This window comes from Maylandia zebra, linkage group LG18, assembly GCF_041146795.1.
Source record: "Maylandia zebra isolate NMK-2024a linkage group LG18, Mzebra_GT3a, whole genome shotgun sequence".
Taxonomy (NCBI): domain Eukaryota; kingdom Metazoa; phylum Chordata; class Actinopteri; order Cichliformes; family Cichlidae; genus Maylandia; species Maylandia zebra.
The window spans coordinates 9,575,223-9,591,537 of record NC_135184.1 but is presented as its reverse complement, the minus strand read 5'-3'; the positions used below and the strand labels follow the sequence as shown (position 1 = coordinate 9,591,537).

At 38.8% G+C, this 16,315-nt stretch overlaps 1 protein-coding gene across 4 annotated transcripts in view; it reads right to left on the bottom strand.

The window, feature by feature from the left end:
• The window catches only part of glis1a (GLIS family zinc finger 1a), a 66,497-nt gene that overhangs the window by 34,078 nt on the left and 16,104 nt on the right, over positions 1–16,315 (bottom strand). For 2 of the 4 annotated variants that reach the window (XM_004555214.4, XM_076876811.1), the window contains exon 2: positions 1,983–3,104. In XM_004555214.4, coding sequence (XP_004555271.2) covers positions 1,983–2,876 — 894 coding nt within the window. In that variant the 5' untranslated portion in view covers positions 2,877–3,104. Of the gene's footprint in view, positions 1–1,982; positions 3,105–15,023; positions 15,264–16,315 lie in introns of those variants that run through there. The other 2 variants (XM_076876812.1, XM_004555216.4) reach the window with 2 other exon arrangements.

Below are 16,315 nucleotides of genomic sequence, written 5' to 3'. Positions count from 1 at the left end.
CTGTTCTAAGATTTGGCATGTGCTGGATAAATCTCTCCAAGTGAAGGGAATAAACAAACAAACAAAAAACGTTCATTCTCACAAAAAAAAACACACACACTGTAGCAGCCAGCTTAACTAGACATTAACCAACAGGGATGCACGTGCAGACTGGATCGGACACAAAACAGCCTTTAACCTCTCGGTTTTCTAGTACTGTATTTTTCGGACCATAAGGCGCACGGTCGATGAACGAGTCTTTTTTCATACATACGGCGCACTGGATTATAAGGCGCATTAAGCAAAAAAAAAAAAAAGTCAGATAAGTCAAACTTTACTCAACTCGTTCCATTGATTCATTAATGTTGAATTCTCTCGCAGCTACTCTATTCCCATGTTGTCACAGTATATTAATGACTAACCTTATATTTTACAGCACCCTGCCATGCGATTGCATTTGTCCCTAACCATCAGGAACCCTCATGTTAACTTTTGAGTGGAAAAAAGTTAGCGTTCATCCTCCAGCTTCACTGTGTTTATGTTATGCTAACACAGCAGTGTCGCTAGCGATCACGTAGCACATCATTATATACCATGCTAGTCCAACTTCAGTAACCCTACAAAAGTCACTGCTGTTTAGTTTTCTTCTTCTTTATTTATGTTAGAAGTGATAGCAGAGCTGTATGTTTTAATTTATTTAGAAATCCCATACAGAACATGGTATATCATCCTTAGCAGGAAGTTAGCTTGCTAGTTTCTACCTAACTTCTAACTCTGTTAAATTTCATAAATTCTGTTTTCATGGATGCCCGGATGTTAAACTTAATTGTTACACCTGGTAAAGCAGCAACACTGATCATTTTATTAAAGATAAAAGAATTTAGACCGTTTCTAACTCTCAGTGATGTCGCAGTGTTTATTGTGTACCACATAAAGTTGGTTCAAGGTCAGTAAGCAAACAGAATTCATACATAAAGTGCATAAGGCTCACTGTCAATTTTTGAGAAAATTAAAGGATTTTAAGTGCGCCTTATAGCCTGAAAAATACGCTGCCTGTACGTCCATTAGTTCTTAGGTGAGAATAAAGCAGCTATCATTTGGGTTTGTTCACAGTTGTGATCCTCTTGTGTCCTGCATCATGTTCCCTTCCTTGATCAACAGGTCCCAACATTCTCGTTATATACCAGGGGAATCAGGAGAAAACAGCCTTCTGGTACGATGGCTGTGCATGCCAGTACTTTATCACAGCCACACATTTAGGGGGACCCATTATGCTTTTCTTCATTTCCTTAGGTAATATATATATGTCTATGTTATAATAGCGGATGCTCATTAAGTTTCACATAATGACATTAGTGTATGTACAATCCTCATTAATTGCAGATGGCTACAAACGCTTGGCTTTAGTTTCCATCTGCACCTGATTCTGTATGAGCTAGAGCAGATATCCCTTATATGGCTGTCTCAGACACACAAGCCCCACCCAATTGCTGTTCAAAATATCTTTTTATTTGGGGCATCAAATCAGAAGAAAGTTAGCTTAAAGGAAGGGAAGGGGAAGAGAACTAAAAGACTTGTTTCAGATAAAGGATGACAAAGAATGGTTATTTTGACCTGGGAATCATGTCAAGTGGGTCTACTAGAAAACATGAAGTTAGAAATAAGTATAACAGGTCCCTTTCAAAGAATTAATGGACACAAAGTGCTGGTTTTATGTTTTGATGCTTAAAACCCCTTCCATTTGACAAGGTACTACTAAGAATATTACTGTTATTGCTAAATTAAATAGTTGCCGCATTGCTCTAATAAACTACTGTTGTATAAATTCCTTAACGGGGAAAACTCTTCCAAGAGATTTCTGTTTTGCAGTTTGAGAAGTAGTTTGTGTCTTCTCTCAGTAACTTCAGATTTATTTATTTATTTATTTATTTATTTTAAACAGTCTGTTCTGACTCGGTTATCCATTTATTCTGTCATTTAACTGTTGACTAAAGCAAACTCACCATGCACTTGTTGGGTTTTTCTCCAGAATGGACCCTCATGTGGATAAGCAGCTTGTAGCGAGCATTGAACGGTTTGTTGCGTCGCACGCAGCCAGTCCAGAAACATGCAAACTCCTCCCCCTTTCTCTGGTCGATGTGCACTTTCTCGATGTGCCTCACTAGCTCCTCCTGGGTGCTATAAGTGGCACTGCAGTCGATCCAATGACACGGTTGCTCCTGCTGGTCAAGCGTGGGGTCCTGTCCCACAGGTACGTTAATCATGGGGGACTGAAGAGAGGACTGTGTGCTGTCCTGATTGCTGTATCCTTGAAAAGCCTGATTTAAATGGTACAGCTCCCCCTGCTGGTTGCTAATTTGAAACTGTTCCCTCTTACATGGCAAGAAATCATCTGCAGGTTCTTGTTTTACGGAGCAATATTCCTCCTGTGGCTTTTGTTGTTGTTGAGACAATTTATTGTTGGCATCAGAAAGAGGCAAGCAAGATGCAAAAAGTAGAGATGAGGAGGCAGAAGACAGTGAGGAAGGTGGCGAGGCGAAAGATGAAGATGTGGCACAGCTGGTGAGCATGTAGGAAATTGGGAAGGAAGGCTGAGGGTAGCAGCTAAACCTCTGAGTGCTGTTTTGGGTGTCTGTGTGAGCTGTGGTTGCAAAGTCCTCCACAGTCTTTTCTACGTGGGATCCGGCTGTCTTACAGTTGAGCAGGGAGGTGAGGTCACGCCCAAGCGAGGAGAGCGACAGTGAGGTCCTGGGAAGACAGCACAGGCCTCCCGATTGGATCGATGGCTGGCAGAAGCCACCAGAAGACAGCGGCGCCTGAAGATCCTCAGCATCCTCAAACACACTCCCAAATCCAGGAAGAGTCACATCTGGAGGCCCGAGATCAGGGGGCCACATGCCAGCCCCCACTCACAGACTCCTACCAAGAGATCCTGTCAGTAAAATCGTTGAAGTCGATTATCTTGGAGCAATTTTAAGACCCCATTGTAGATAAAACCCTCTGCAGCATCTTTTCGCATTCAGAGGTAATCAAATTAGATTCATGTGCAACTTCTGGCACCTTCTGAATGTGTAGACTTCAGTCATTTGTTCCAAAGTGTTGCGTGGTCAGTCATCACTCCAGCACTGTGGGAGACAAAAACCAAACCCAAATGAGTCATCATAAAAAATACATAAATTTAAAAAAGTGCTTGAATCTTTTATGATCGAAAAAACAGTTTAAAACCTGAAGAATTGCATTCAAGTATATGTACCCTAGTTTTCTTGCCTAACTACGACACAAGTCTTGAAAATAAACAAGGTCAGTTAGCTGCAAAAGCTACTGCTGAAGCTAGAGTTAAAGCTGACCTACAGTATGATGCTCTTTGCAGCTCCATAATTTTAATATTGGAATCTAGCAGAACAGCTTTGCATAGGCCACATTTCAATAATAATCCTTATTTATCTTATCCTGGGCCTTGGTGCAGCCCCTTTGTTCATCTAGTGTCTGAAACAAGTTGTTCTAGCCTATCTGCCCTTAACTTTTCTGTCTTCTGACTGGCTGTCTTTTGCAGACAGAGCGCTAAAACAACAGGTGGGTGGGGATTTACTGCTCAAGGGCAACGCTGACATAAAAAGGGCCTACTATACAGAAATCTATAGTCAAAAGGGCTGTGAACCAGACAGATAAATGTTGTAGAGCAAAAAATAAAATATAATAGCCTGAAATTTAAAAAGATTAGCGTACGATGCAGCATGAAATGGAAAAGCTGCAAAAAGTCACTGCGCTGGAACGAGACACGTGTGATGATCTGTGCATTTGAAAAGAGATATTCCATCTCTTACACTCAAGCCTCACCACATCTACCATGGAATTCACCCATCAACCACTGGTTCATCACTCGGCCATTGCCTCAGCAGAGTTTCCTTCACAAACAAATTTCCAAAGATGCTTCTCTCATGAGAAGCATTACTCTAAACTTAAGGACTCACAAAACTAAGAAAATCTTGATCAAACTGGGGATTATTTTCACCAAAACTGTCTGTAACACTCTGGAGGTCCTTGGATTTTATGGTGTTTAGTGTCCTGGCTGTTGGGTTTAATGATTTGTTTTTTTACTTTCATTTTAAAAGAAAAACCTGTTTCATTTCTGACCACTACACAACATGCAGAAGACTGTTTAAAAAAAAAAAAAAAATGAGGACTGGAACGCTCATATTGTCTAATGAATGTTTCTTATAAAAATTCAATACTTGTATCACCTTGAACTGACAATTCATTAAACATTCATGTGTTGTGTTGATAAAGGATGATGTACCACTCATGCTGCTAAAGAGGACTTGTGAGCTTGTTTCAGTCTGAAACACTAATCAACACAAGAAGTTTTTTTACTTATAGTAATTTATATTGAGCAGCACGGCTCTAGCCTAGGACCTCTCAATCGTTATGCAAACATGGGTGGAAAGGAAAAGGTGGTGAGAGCAGTGACAAGACCCAACAGGCATCAATAAGAGCAGATTTACTTTGATCAAGTCAGATACACCATGAAAAGGAGGAACTGGGGTGGAGGCTGTCTAAAAAGAGGCAGATCTGCACCTAGTATGGGACAGACTAAAGCACAATAAACAGTGTGCCCTTGAAAAGATTTACCAATTGGTTATGTAGAAGGGTATCAGCTGAGCCATCAGCTAATGTGGGCTGGTAATGAGATGAGCTACTGAGCCCGGAGTGCAGCCGAGCTCGACTTTGAGACCTGCCTGAACTAACGCTGCGCTGTTTGGAGATCAAACAGAAGTTGACTCAAGTAGATTTACCCCAACTCCCTAAAAGGCCTTAAACACAATCTATAAACAGATTTTGATTTGTAAAAATGATGGACTTGCCCTTTTAAAGACAGCACTTAGCACATTTTACCATGTCGGCTGAACTGAGTCAGGATTGATTGTAACTCAGCTGGTGTGACAACTTGCCACGCTGTTCAACAGTATGAAGCATGAAACCCAGACTGTCTCATTCTCTCAATGTTATTCCCTCATTTCCATTTTGTGTCCAATCATTAACAACAAATAGACCACAGTGACCAGAAGGAAAGGTTTTGGATGGAGTAAAAACCAAAACAAACACAGTCCAGCGCTCCTTGTCAGCAGACTTCAGTCAAATATCTTAGAGTGTAATTCTGCAACGAGTGTGTGTTTGCTGCTGCGACACTCAGAGCTGATTCATTACTCCAGGCATTTAGGCCACCCTTGCAGCAAACAGCCAGTTGCTGTGTGGCAGCCGATTGCCTGGAACCTGGTCCAGATGCTTGTTAACAGAGGAAGAGTAATGGACCGCATCTCACCGCTTGCTACTGATGCAATACAGGGAGGCTGGAAAATGGTGGGCCAAACACAAGCACCCCCACCCCTGTCACATATACAGTAGCTCTACTGTGCAGAAGTCCTTGACTGTTTATTGGACTTGACTTGATTTCCACAGTTCTCTACCATCTGCCAGATATCGATGATCTAATTTTCAGTAGGATCGCTGCCACGTGTAATTAGTCATTGGAAAGATTCAAAAGGATTTTATGCTGATGGTTATTTTACGAGCCACAGGCCAACACAGCTAAGAGGATGAGTAAGTTCAGTTCTGTAGTTATATTAGCTGACGAAGGAGTCGCTAAGTGTAGGTTAATGCCCATAGTTTCCTGTTATAGTCTGGTTTACAGTTTTACGATTCTTCCTGTAAATCGCTGGAGTTCCCCCACCATAGTCATGTCATGGGAACTGTGGTTGACTTTTAATTAGAGAGGCTGCGATGTGTCTGTGTGTCGATGAGTTGCAAGGGATTAACGATAGCAGATGTGGTTTGGCATGTTTGAAATGGGATAATTCCAAACTAGATTCTTTTAGCTGTAAGAGCTTATGAATATGAAGATTTGATGTTCACATTTGTAATCTAACTGCTCCTCTTTAGCGTCAAACCGGGACTTGTGTAAAAATCCTCTATGCCATAAATACAGCTGTAAATATAGCACACAGAGGACATTTTTAGCATTGTCTGTTCGCAAACCACTTTGGTCTTGATCCAGAAAGAAGAGTTAGACGGCAATACTAAGAAAAGTGACCCACAAAGCCTCAACTGAACCAGCAAACTCTATGAAATAGCAGCCTCATCTCATGTGGCGTCTTTTAAGGACTCACTCGCTGTGGTTAGCTAAACACAGCTGTGGCATTTCAGGACAAGCAAATGTGTACTTGTCTCAACAATAAGCACTTTGGGTCTTGAATTACAAACTTTTTCAGTGCCTCTTGGTTCAACTCAAACGTGGGAAAGATATCCTTATTAAACTGAGAAATGCGAACACATACAACAGAATTAGGTTTCCCAAATCTTCATAAATAATCCAGAGCTGTGGCAATTAGAGTTCACTGACTTGTGCTAAGACTGAGCACACATTACTAAGTAAATAATATTTATTTCTTGTTTTCCACTCTTATCACCATCTTGCCCAAGGACACTTCGACGTGCAGACTGGAGGAGCCAGGAAATCGAGCCTCTGACCCTCTAATTAGCAGATGACCAACAAAAAAAAAAAAAAAAAAAAAAAAAAAAAAAAAAAAACTAAAACAAAATATAAACAAACAAAAAAAACGTGTGCAGATTAAAGATATCATACCACACCAAAAGATGATATTTCCCAGTAAAAACCACATCTGTAAACAACAAAAACCTGACTGGTGGGTCTTAAACCCACAAACTTTGAATCACATCTCAAGTGTTTGACTAGGAATCTAACGTGCTATTGTTTGCACCAAAAAGCCTGTTACAGATCAACTTTATTTACACATAAGAGTAAAGTTTAGTACACACAAATACGCAGGATCTCATTGTTTTGCACTGTCAAAACATGCTGTCAAAACAGCACACAGTTTGAGTTATCACTTCATCAGGTGCATGTGAACTCAGCATTTTGTCAGATTCTTATGAGTAAGACTTAATATGTTTGTCTCTGGGAGCTTTTGACAGAGGAAAAAGGTTCTCCAAGCACATAACGGTCAGACTACCCTCTCCCACCCAGCCCTTAAAGCTGAAGTAATCAATATGTGTTATGCAAGCGTTTAAGAACAAAGATGAGCGTGTCAAAGTGTTTCGGTTTCTTTCAGCTCATTGTTTTGGATGAATGTAAACTTGATGCTCTCATCAATCATGTTTCCAGACACAGCAGGAAGCCGTTTTAGTCAAAGAGCTCTGATAAAACCTCTGTGCACAACTTACTGAGCACCAGACCAAGACAGACGGCATTAGTGACCAGCTGTTGAACATGGCAGAGGAATTAGTCACTCCCTATGGAATTTCTTTTGTGATTACTGTGGCTAAAAAATGCTTTGCAGCAGCTTTTCTCAAAAGTTCCAGATTCATGTGGGAAAGATTTATGTCCTTTTACTGCATTAAAATTGTAATTATTGCAAACTGTAGTTATATACACATTGCAATTATAGCAACATTACAAGCATAATGTTCATAAGTGTAACTTTTTTAAAGAAAAACTGCATCAACTTAAAATGAAAAGAATGTATCTGTTTTTACAGTACACACATGTCATGTTAACAACACTTTGTTTGCAACATTTTCCCAAGCTCTTTAACGGCAATTCTTTTTCTGCATGCCTTAACTATGCACAAAAGGTATGAAATTACAGGATAAATCATGGCCCAAATGTTGTTGTTTTAAAAGCTTTGTGGGTGACTTCACTAATACAAATGTTAAAAAAAATAAAATTGAAAGTTCTTGAGTAATTTTGGTTAATCTCAGAAATAACATAAATTCCAAGATGGACTAAATGGCAAATAAAGAATGGCCTATTTGGTGTTGGTGGAGACCAAAATCAGTGATTAAATGAGGCAACAAGGAAGTTTTTTCCTAACACAACATGTTAGTGATAAATTTAAAACATGGTTTGGTGCCTTCAGGCTAAAACAACAGCAGCAATCAGGAGGATTAGCTAAGACAAGCTTTTGATATGTTTTGGTGCAGCAGTCCCCAACCCCGGACCACCGACAGGTACTGGTCCGTGAGCCGCTTGATACCAGGCCGTGAGAGTTGAGGCTCGGGTTATGGTTTTCGGGGATTTTATCGTTAACTCTGTTTCCCTGGGTCTTTTCCCGTGTTGTAGTTGCGCGTCTTATTTTGAAAGAAATATTTATGCATTACCATAGCGACCAGAGAGCATTAAGAGGAAGATTTTACTCTCGGTGTTGTTGGCGCATTTCAGGAGAAGGCTGCTAATAAAGTTACACAATTACACAGTGAATTTGCGTTGATTGTTGCGTTTACACAACAATATAGTTTTTGTCTTGGTCGTATCATTTTATTTTATTGTATTTATCTGCGACACTGTAAAGGCCGTTCTGCGAAAATATTGTTGACATTAAACCGGTCTGTGGCACAAAAAAGGTTTGGGACCACTGTTTTAGTGAATAAAGTAGAAAGACATGGAGAACACAAACCTCTTTGTGTTTGTGTCCTTTTTAAATGATCAAATAGTAAAAACAACAAAACAAGAGTTTAAAAGGTAAATATTCATTATCTACTATTCTGAATAATATGTGCATATGTGAATGTGCAGTATTTACAATATTTTTCGTGTACATGTATTCATTAGTGATGATTTTCATATTGGCTTACAGAAAGAAGTTGCTATAATATCAAAACAAAGTAGCATTTCTAAGACATATTTGCATCATTCATTTCAAAGTACACCTAAGTTCTGATTTGTAACTCTCCCATTGAGTTATATTAGACTTCTCACATAAATCATGCAAGACTAAAACAAGTGTAAATCTTAGTTCCTGAATTAGAAAGAAAATACATGTAGAATTCCTCAAGGCAGCAGCATATTTCAGGTTAAGACAATATGTTTGCAGGAGAATAAAATCTCATAAATGTGGCTGGCAATGCATTAAAGAAAGCTTTTTAATTACATAACTAGTTTCACAACTGTCACTTGTGTTTTTATAATGAACATGAGAGACCAGTATCCCAGTAACCAAGAAAGTTGGCCGCAGTCTGAGAGTTTACACTTCTCTAAATAATTTGTCTCAGATCCTCCAATTTCAAAACACCTTAATCCTGTGAAAACAATTTTGTGGGATTGTGGTATGCTAATAAATCCTAGTTTACTGCATTTTCAGGTCATTAGCCTATATTTGTCCACAGGAAACTGGAAAGGCAAACTTTTTTCCTAACAGCTTCCTGCTTTATATTCAGTACACATTCACACCTTGCTATATTCATACAAGTGACTGCACTAAAGATTCAAATAAGCTTCCCTACTTTGCTCTTATGTTTTTATAAGTACTACTTGCTCGTGCTACAGTTGGTCAGTAATTTTAGTTCGATGTTAGGCGGTTGCTCGGAAACATGATGACATCACTATATATCATGCATAATGAAAGCTTTGTGGATATAAATTAGATATTACTGTTTTGAAACTGAAATTAAATCCTTAGTGGTTTTATGAGGTGTTAAAAGTGAGTAAATGCTACAAATGGTCAGTGATTTTAGCCTGTTTGTAGGTGCTTGCTAGGCAACATGATTGTATTAATCATAACATCCAATATAGATAAAAATCTTCAGGGGCCAGTGTTGGATGTTCAACTCCTGATGGGGTAAGAGGAATTCGCAAGCAAACAAACACACGGAGATTTCATGTATTAAAGTCAGATTTTCCAGAAAGACAAACCAGTAACCAGTAACTAAGTAAATATTCTCCCATTTATTCCCCTATAGATCTTTCTATATATTGACGCATCTGTTTCTTTCTACTACTGTTCAAAATCTATGAACACCCCCCCCCCCCAAAAAAAACAAAAAAACAAAAAAAACAAAACTTTAATGAATCCCCTTTAATGAGCTAGTGAAAAAGTTCATTTCCTGAAATAAATACTTTTTTTTTGCCGGTCAACTCATAGCCAATTGCAGAAAAAATCTAGACATAAATTTTTATTCCAGGTTTATTCTTGACTGATCTTTTGAATTCTGTATAAGAAAGCATATTAAATGTAATGTTATTAAAAATGTATTGCTACTTTACAATATTGGACCACTTTAAATGGCAAATTACAACAGAAGGAAATTACTGCTGCTCTAACATAATTCAGTCTCAGTTTTACAGTTAAGCACAGAGTTAGCTCAGGCAGTTCAGCTAACCTCGATTGCCAGCTCACATCACCTGAAGGTTCAGCCAATACCCTTTTATTCATCCAGTTTCCTAGCTCCTATAGGGTTCACTGATTAAGCTGCAGACAGTCTTGCAAGCCACTTTGCAACCCACCTCTATCTTTTGTGCTCTGACTTAATCATTGCCAGTTTTGTTGTCAGTGATCTCTGTTCTGTTCCATGCTGGGTCATGGGTAACAGAGCCAAGCTGCTAAATATACATTCGTGCACATTAGTGGAATTTATTGGGTCCTCAAATAAGCACATTTACAGATACCTCACAAAATGTTTATGGTAAACAGTAGCAGAGAAATTGTGACGCTGCTTTTTTGATGCTCAAACGCATGAATCCAGATCCAACAGCAAACACAAGCTTCAATTTACTACTGTAAGCTCATGATTTCACAAACATGAAATGTACTTACTTTGAAATCTGAGTTCTGCAGCTCCACCGAACCTCAGTGTTTATTTGCCGATTTACCCCAGAAGACAGAAAAGAAAACTACCTGCTGTGCTGATATATCTACCGCTAAGAGACCAACTGGCACCTTTTGCATATATATTAACAGTGACAACTGTTCATCATCATCCTCAGCAAGACTCCCATCAGAAGACACATAGAGGGCAGTAATAAATTCCTATAAATGTGCTTTGGATCACAGTCCTGCATGCTGGGGGACAGAGTTTTTGTAAAAGTGAATAAAAATATGAGCACAATCTTCTGCTTCTGTTCTGCACTAAACTCTAAAAATGTCCCATCTGTACAAGCTGTCAAACTAATTCAGCTTCAACAGGAGAACGATTTATTTTCACTGAGGGAAGACGCCTGAGCTGAAGCTGCTGACCTGACACTGCGGGCTGAATACAGAGACACGTTGTTGTGATTAGAGGTGTACGTTACCCTTTTCCAAAACCAAGAACCAAGTACCCAATGCTGAGAAAAGTCTTAAATATTTTTAAACACAATTTGCTGTTGGCCATCACGAGCTATGAACTTAAACACTGACGTAACTAAAAATGTTCAAATGTGAGTTTGAACAAAAATTGTTTGGAGTGTCAAGATAAAGATTCACAGGAACTTGTGTCCTACATTAAAATCCCACTAAACTCTGATGGGATTTTATTCAGAAGTAACTAAATATCAGCACAGAAAAGAGGACAAAAAAAGCAAGATGCCAAAAGTCTAAAACTGTATCAGATTTTTCTAAAAAAAAAATCGGAGCGCACACATAAAGATCAGAGTTTGTAAAGAGGGAAAAAAAGAAAAATCAAAAAAAAGAGAAACCCTTTAAGAGCAAAGCACTCTTCGTGCTAAGAGTGCCACAACAATCCAGCAACAACTAACTAATCATCAAGTGTGAACACGTGTTTAACAGCTTGGCAGTTTGATGATCTGGAGCATTCAGGTGTGTTAACACAATGACAAAGTAGTCCCAGAAATGGATGTCCCAGCAAATTGACCCCAAAGTCAGACCGCTCAGTGAAATTGCACAGTGCACAGTGGTGGAGGGGCAATAATTGGGGTTTGTTTTATTGCGCGACACGGGAATGTCGCAGTCAGAGTCCACCGTGAACTCTTCTGTATACCAAATTATTCTAGAGTCAAATGTGAAGCCATAAACAAATGCCTGCAAACTTCAATAAAATGAAGCAACGTCGTTAGAAAGAATGGGCAAAAAATGCTCCAAAATGATGTGGAGGAAGTAAAGTCACACAGAAAAACATTCACGGGGCATTTGATCATAATTATGTAAGTGACATGACTGAGATGTGACAAAAGTTTATCTAAACTGCAAAATAAATGAGTATTACAAAAAAAAAAAAAAAAAGAAATCGGGAAATTACAGAAACATTAAACACAGAATCTTGTGACAGTGTATCTACATGTACAAAAATACGAACAAAACTCTGGTTGTCATTATTTTTAGTGGTTCCACTGCGCTTTATGTTTTTATTGATGACAGACTGGATGCTGGTCACGAACCAATTATAGTTACCATCTTTCAAGACCTGCAATGTTCATTCTTCAGCCTGTTTTTCATTTTCCAATGTTGTGTGAGTAAGAGTGCTTTAAGCTTCAGTTAGTCAATGTGACAGACGTGCTGTGGGAAGTTTCAGTACAAGTGGAGAACAGAATAGAACCAGGCTGCACAAATGATTACTGAAATAGATACTAGTGTCTTTATCGTGACATTACAAGACACCAGAGGTACAACATCAGTTCTTGTAAGTCCATGTGTTTCTGGTAAGATTATTTTCACGCCAATACTGTGTAGTCTGAACCCTTCATTATGGAAATTTTATGTATTAAGCATTGCATCAGTTGCTGACTGAATTTGCCAGTGTTTTTTCAGGTGGAAATTTAAAAAAAGGAAAATAGCCCAGAGCTTGAGAGGTTAACCACAACCACAATTGTTCCCAAACCTAACCAAACCTTAGCCACTGTGTTGTCACACATGAAAACATGTTACAAGAACTGTGTTTTGGAGGTTTGGGAAAGCACAGACTGCTGAGGTTTTCTGCCAAATATGGGCATCATGTCAAGAAAATATCCTGCTGAAGGCCTATGCTGTACTTGGATTTTAACATGAAGACTGAACGACACGTGAACACTTCACAAAAAATTCTACTGCGAATTAAAGAGCTTTGTGTTGACCGAGAGCTCAAATGGAAAGTCAGACATAACTAGAAGATGAAGCAGGTGCAAAAACACCTGTGGATGGTATGGCCATGCCAAAGTTCCAGTCTGGGGACATCAATGCCACTGATGAGGACCACATGGCTGAGAGTTGGCACCTCGTTTCTGAACCTGTCCGCTCTGTGTGCCAGTCAGCTTCTCGCAGCCAGTTCTGTGTGAAAAAGGTGCTGAATACATTTATTCCACGCAAGTATAAATCCCTACGGCATCCGTGTCAGCTCAATAAAAGAGGGCAATGTGAAGCTGCAACACTGCCATGACAAAAATCAGTGGTGACGCCAGTTAAGACGCTCAGCCATGTCTATATTTGCAAGCATTGCTGAAAGCAAGGCTAGTTCTGGTAACAAAAAACACCAATGCCTGCAGCACAGCTTGAAACTGAAGGAAAGAATGCAAAGCTGCAATACAAGACCCCAACAGAGGACCCGATTAGTCTTCCATCCCCACAAATATAGACTCTGCAGCTGGAAGGAAAAACAGAGACCATCCATCAAAAAAATAAAGATCCAGGTAAGTGTTATTTAAAACAGATATGCCCTCAAGGCTGGGATTGGTTACAGTGGCCGTGAAAGCTCAACAGCTTAGAACAGACATGCAAAAAGACAAAACAAGTGATGTTTAACAACAATGTAAATAAAATACAGAAATGAGCTGCAAATAACAGACTGAACAATGACAGATGGCATGTGCAACGGATAAGCACTCTGGTTGTTAACCAGGTGACTCGTCAAAGAAGCCTGTGCGTTGTGGTAGAAAATGAACTTTATGTGCATTTATTTTAATGTTCTTATTACATAATACATCTAGAAGATTATGCCTCTAAAAATTAAAAATCATAGTTTACTTATATTTGGTTGCTTTTTCATTCAAGGTTGAGCAATACAGTGCACATTTTTACCATGAAACTTAGTAGAGGAGATGCAGAGACGACCATCTGTTTTACAGTTGATGAGCCCAAAGGCTGTGAAGACAGCATTTTAGATCAGGAAAGCAAGCACGATCATAGTCATTGTTTTTTTTAAACAATCATCCTCATCTTGTTTTTTTTATTGGTTTTCTTGTTTTTTCACACTTGCAGTATCATGCTCTGTTAATTTGTGTCGGAGGTTCGCTTCTGTAACATCCTCAAGCGATCCCTGCAAAACTTTCTCATTACTCACCTTGTCACCACATTTGTCTCTGTCGCCTTTATCTTAACCAAAAATGAATTTTCAAATTGAAGCCTTGCCATATTGACACTCTGACACTGTGGATGATGCACATTTGGACTTCACTAAACACTGGAAGTGGTGTACTTTTGCACAAGAAGATGGCCTTGAAGTGGATTCAAGTCTAATTCAAATCAGACATGTTTATTTTCTCTTTATAGGCGCAGGAACAAAACTTTTTGACCACACCTGGCATGACTATAGATGTGTGCTATGAAATCATTTGGAATAGTTATAGGCCTGCAATTCAAATCAATGTTCCAAATAGAAAATACATATAACTAATCATAAAACTGGCTTTGTTTAGCCCCAAGCACACAAGGCTGGACACTAATCGCCGACATGCATGTGCGAACTACTTACTGAAATGTAGTGAAACTGTTAAAAGTGGGACACAAACCAAAAACAGAGACTGATTGCTTTCAAAGTAAATGTTCCACCTTCTGAAATGTGTTAAATACAACTGTAAGGCACAATTTTTACTCTGAAAGCAAATAATCTCCATATCTGGTTTAACTTGCACTTTTTCAAGTCATTACCACTCAACTAGTAATTGTCAGCTGTTTGCAGACAAGCTGGTGACATCCAACGTTTTTACAGATGTAGGACCTTTAGTTGTTTTGTTTGTTTGTTTGTTTTAAGAGAAATATATACAGAGCCTAAAAACTGATCTTACTTGTGTGGCTAAATCTATCACAAAGCCTCACTGGGTCACCAGTATAGCTTCAATTGTTTTAATAAACTGAGTTTTGATGATGTGAAACAGAGGGAGAGAATATCAACATTTGTTTTCCACTTATTTTGATGCAGTGCTTCTGCTCTAATAATTCTGTTTTTGTTAGTGATTCTTGCTGGTTGTAGACTTTGCAACGGTGCTCTTGTTGAACTTCACATAAAAGCTAAGTAACTAATATCCATCATCTGTGCTGGTAACTCAAACTTAACTATATAATCACCTGCAGCTGGTCTGAAGTTGAGATGCTTTAACGAAGTCTTGGCTGGTTTCCTGCGAGTGTTTCAGCTCAGTGTGCTGTGACCCCGTTTGCCTCGAGTCTCTGACGTGATGACTGTGGCTGGTGAAAATCTGACTCACTGGTAAAATCCCCTCCCTTATTTTGATATATTCAGTCACTTTTATCATTAGTATTTAACACTCCCAATTCCCTAACACCCCAGTCCAGTTAAGTTGTGTGAGCGAAACCAAAAAAATTGTTTGATTTCGAGACGCAGTTCGGGTCAAAGTAAGCTCACTGGGAGCAGGTGAATGATTCACTCTGGTATTGCAGAACATGAGGATTTGCTCTTGGGTCACAATTCATGCATGCAATCTTAATAAAAGGTTTAAATTACTGTTGACTTTATTCACAGTAATCCTTCCTCTGCACTGAGACATTTAATAGCCCAGATAGGGATTTTAGAAATGTGCAATTTATTGAAACTCCAAACTAAAGTCTATTTTACTGGATGAGCAGGAGGGATTTTGTTCTTTTGTTTCATTTTGAATTACATATCTGCACATAGAAATGACCTATTTCAGTTTTCTATGAGAAACACACACACACACACACACTATGGTTGTAATCAAAATCGCTCTGCAGTTCAACAAAAAATTTGCTTCACTAAGTGTTTTTATAATAACGTAGCAGTGAGTGACATTAGAAAAGCTAAAACATGAGAAGAGAACTGCATGTTTGAGGCGTGAAGACGTAAAATCAGCACACTTTCCACTGTTTCCTCTGTGCAGAAGTAGGGGATTCACCAGCAAAGGGGAAAACCAAAGGAGGAGAAAAATTCAAACAAGAAATGATTTTATTTACTTTGTTTATCTAATTTATTTGAAGTTGTTTGTTCTTTCATTGCAGAGCTGCTTTCTGTCATGTGCTGTCACTGTAGTTTTGCTCCTCTGTTTTGATTTTGTTTTAAGTAGTAAAACCTTTCAAATAAACACTATTTACACATTAAAAAGATTGAGAATTTGTCTTTTGGTGTGTTTTCAAGAACAACAAGAGGGTACATTTTGGTGTTGTAAATGACTCCCAAGTGGCCCGTTACTGGTGGAGACAAGCTTTTCCATGATCTCATTGCATTATACAATTTACTGTAATATCTGTTGCAGATTTAGAAAACACCATGTAGCACTGTCGACTTTGTATGAAAGATGGAAAAAGCTCTAAATCTGCATTCCCACTAATGACCAGCAGTGTGAGACTGGCCTCGTTCACCATTTTCAAGTCTTAAAATTCAACAT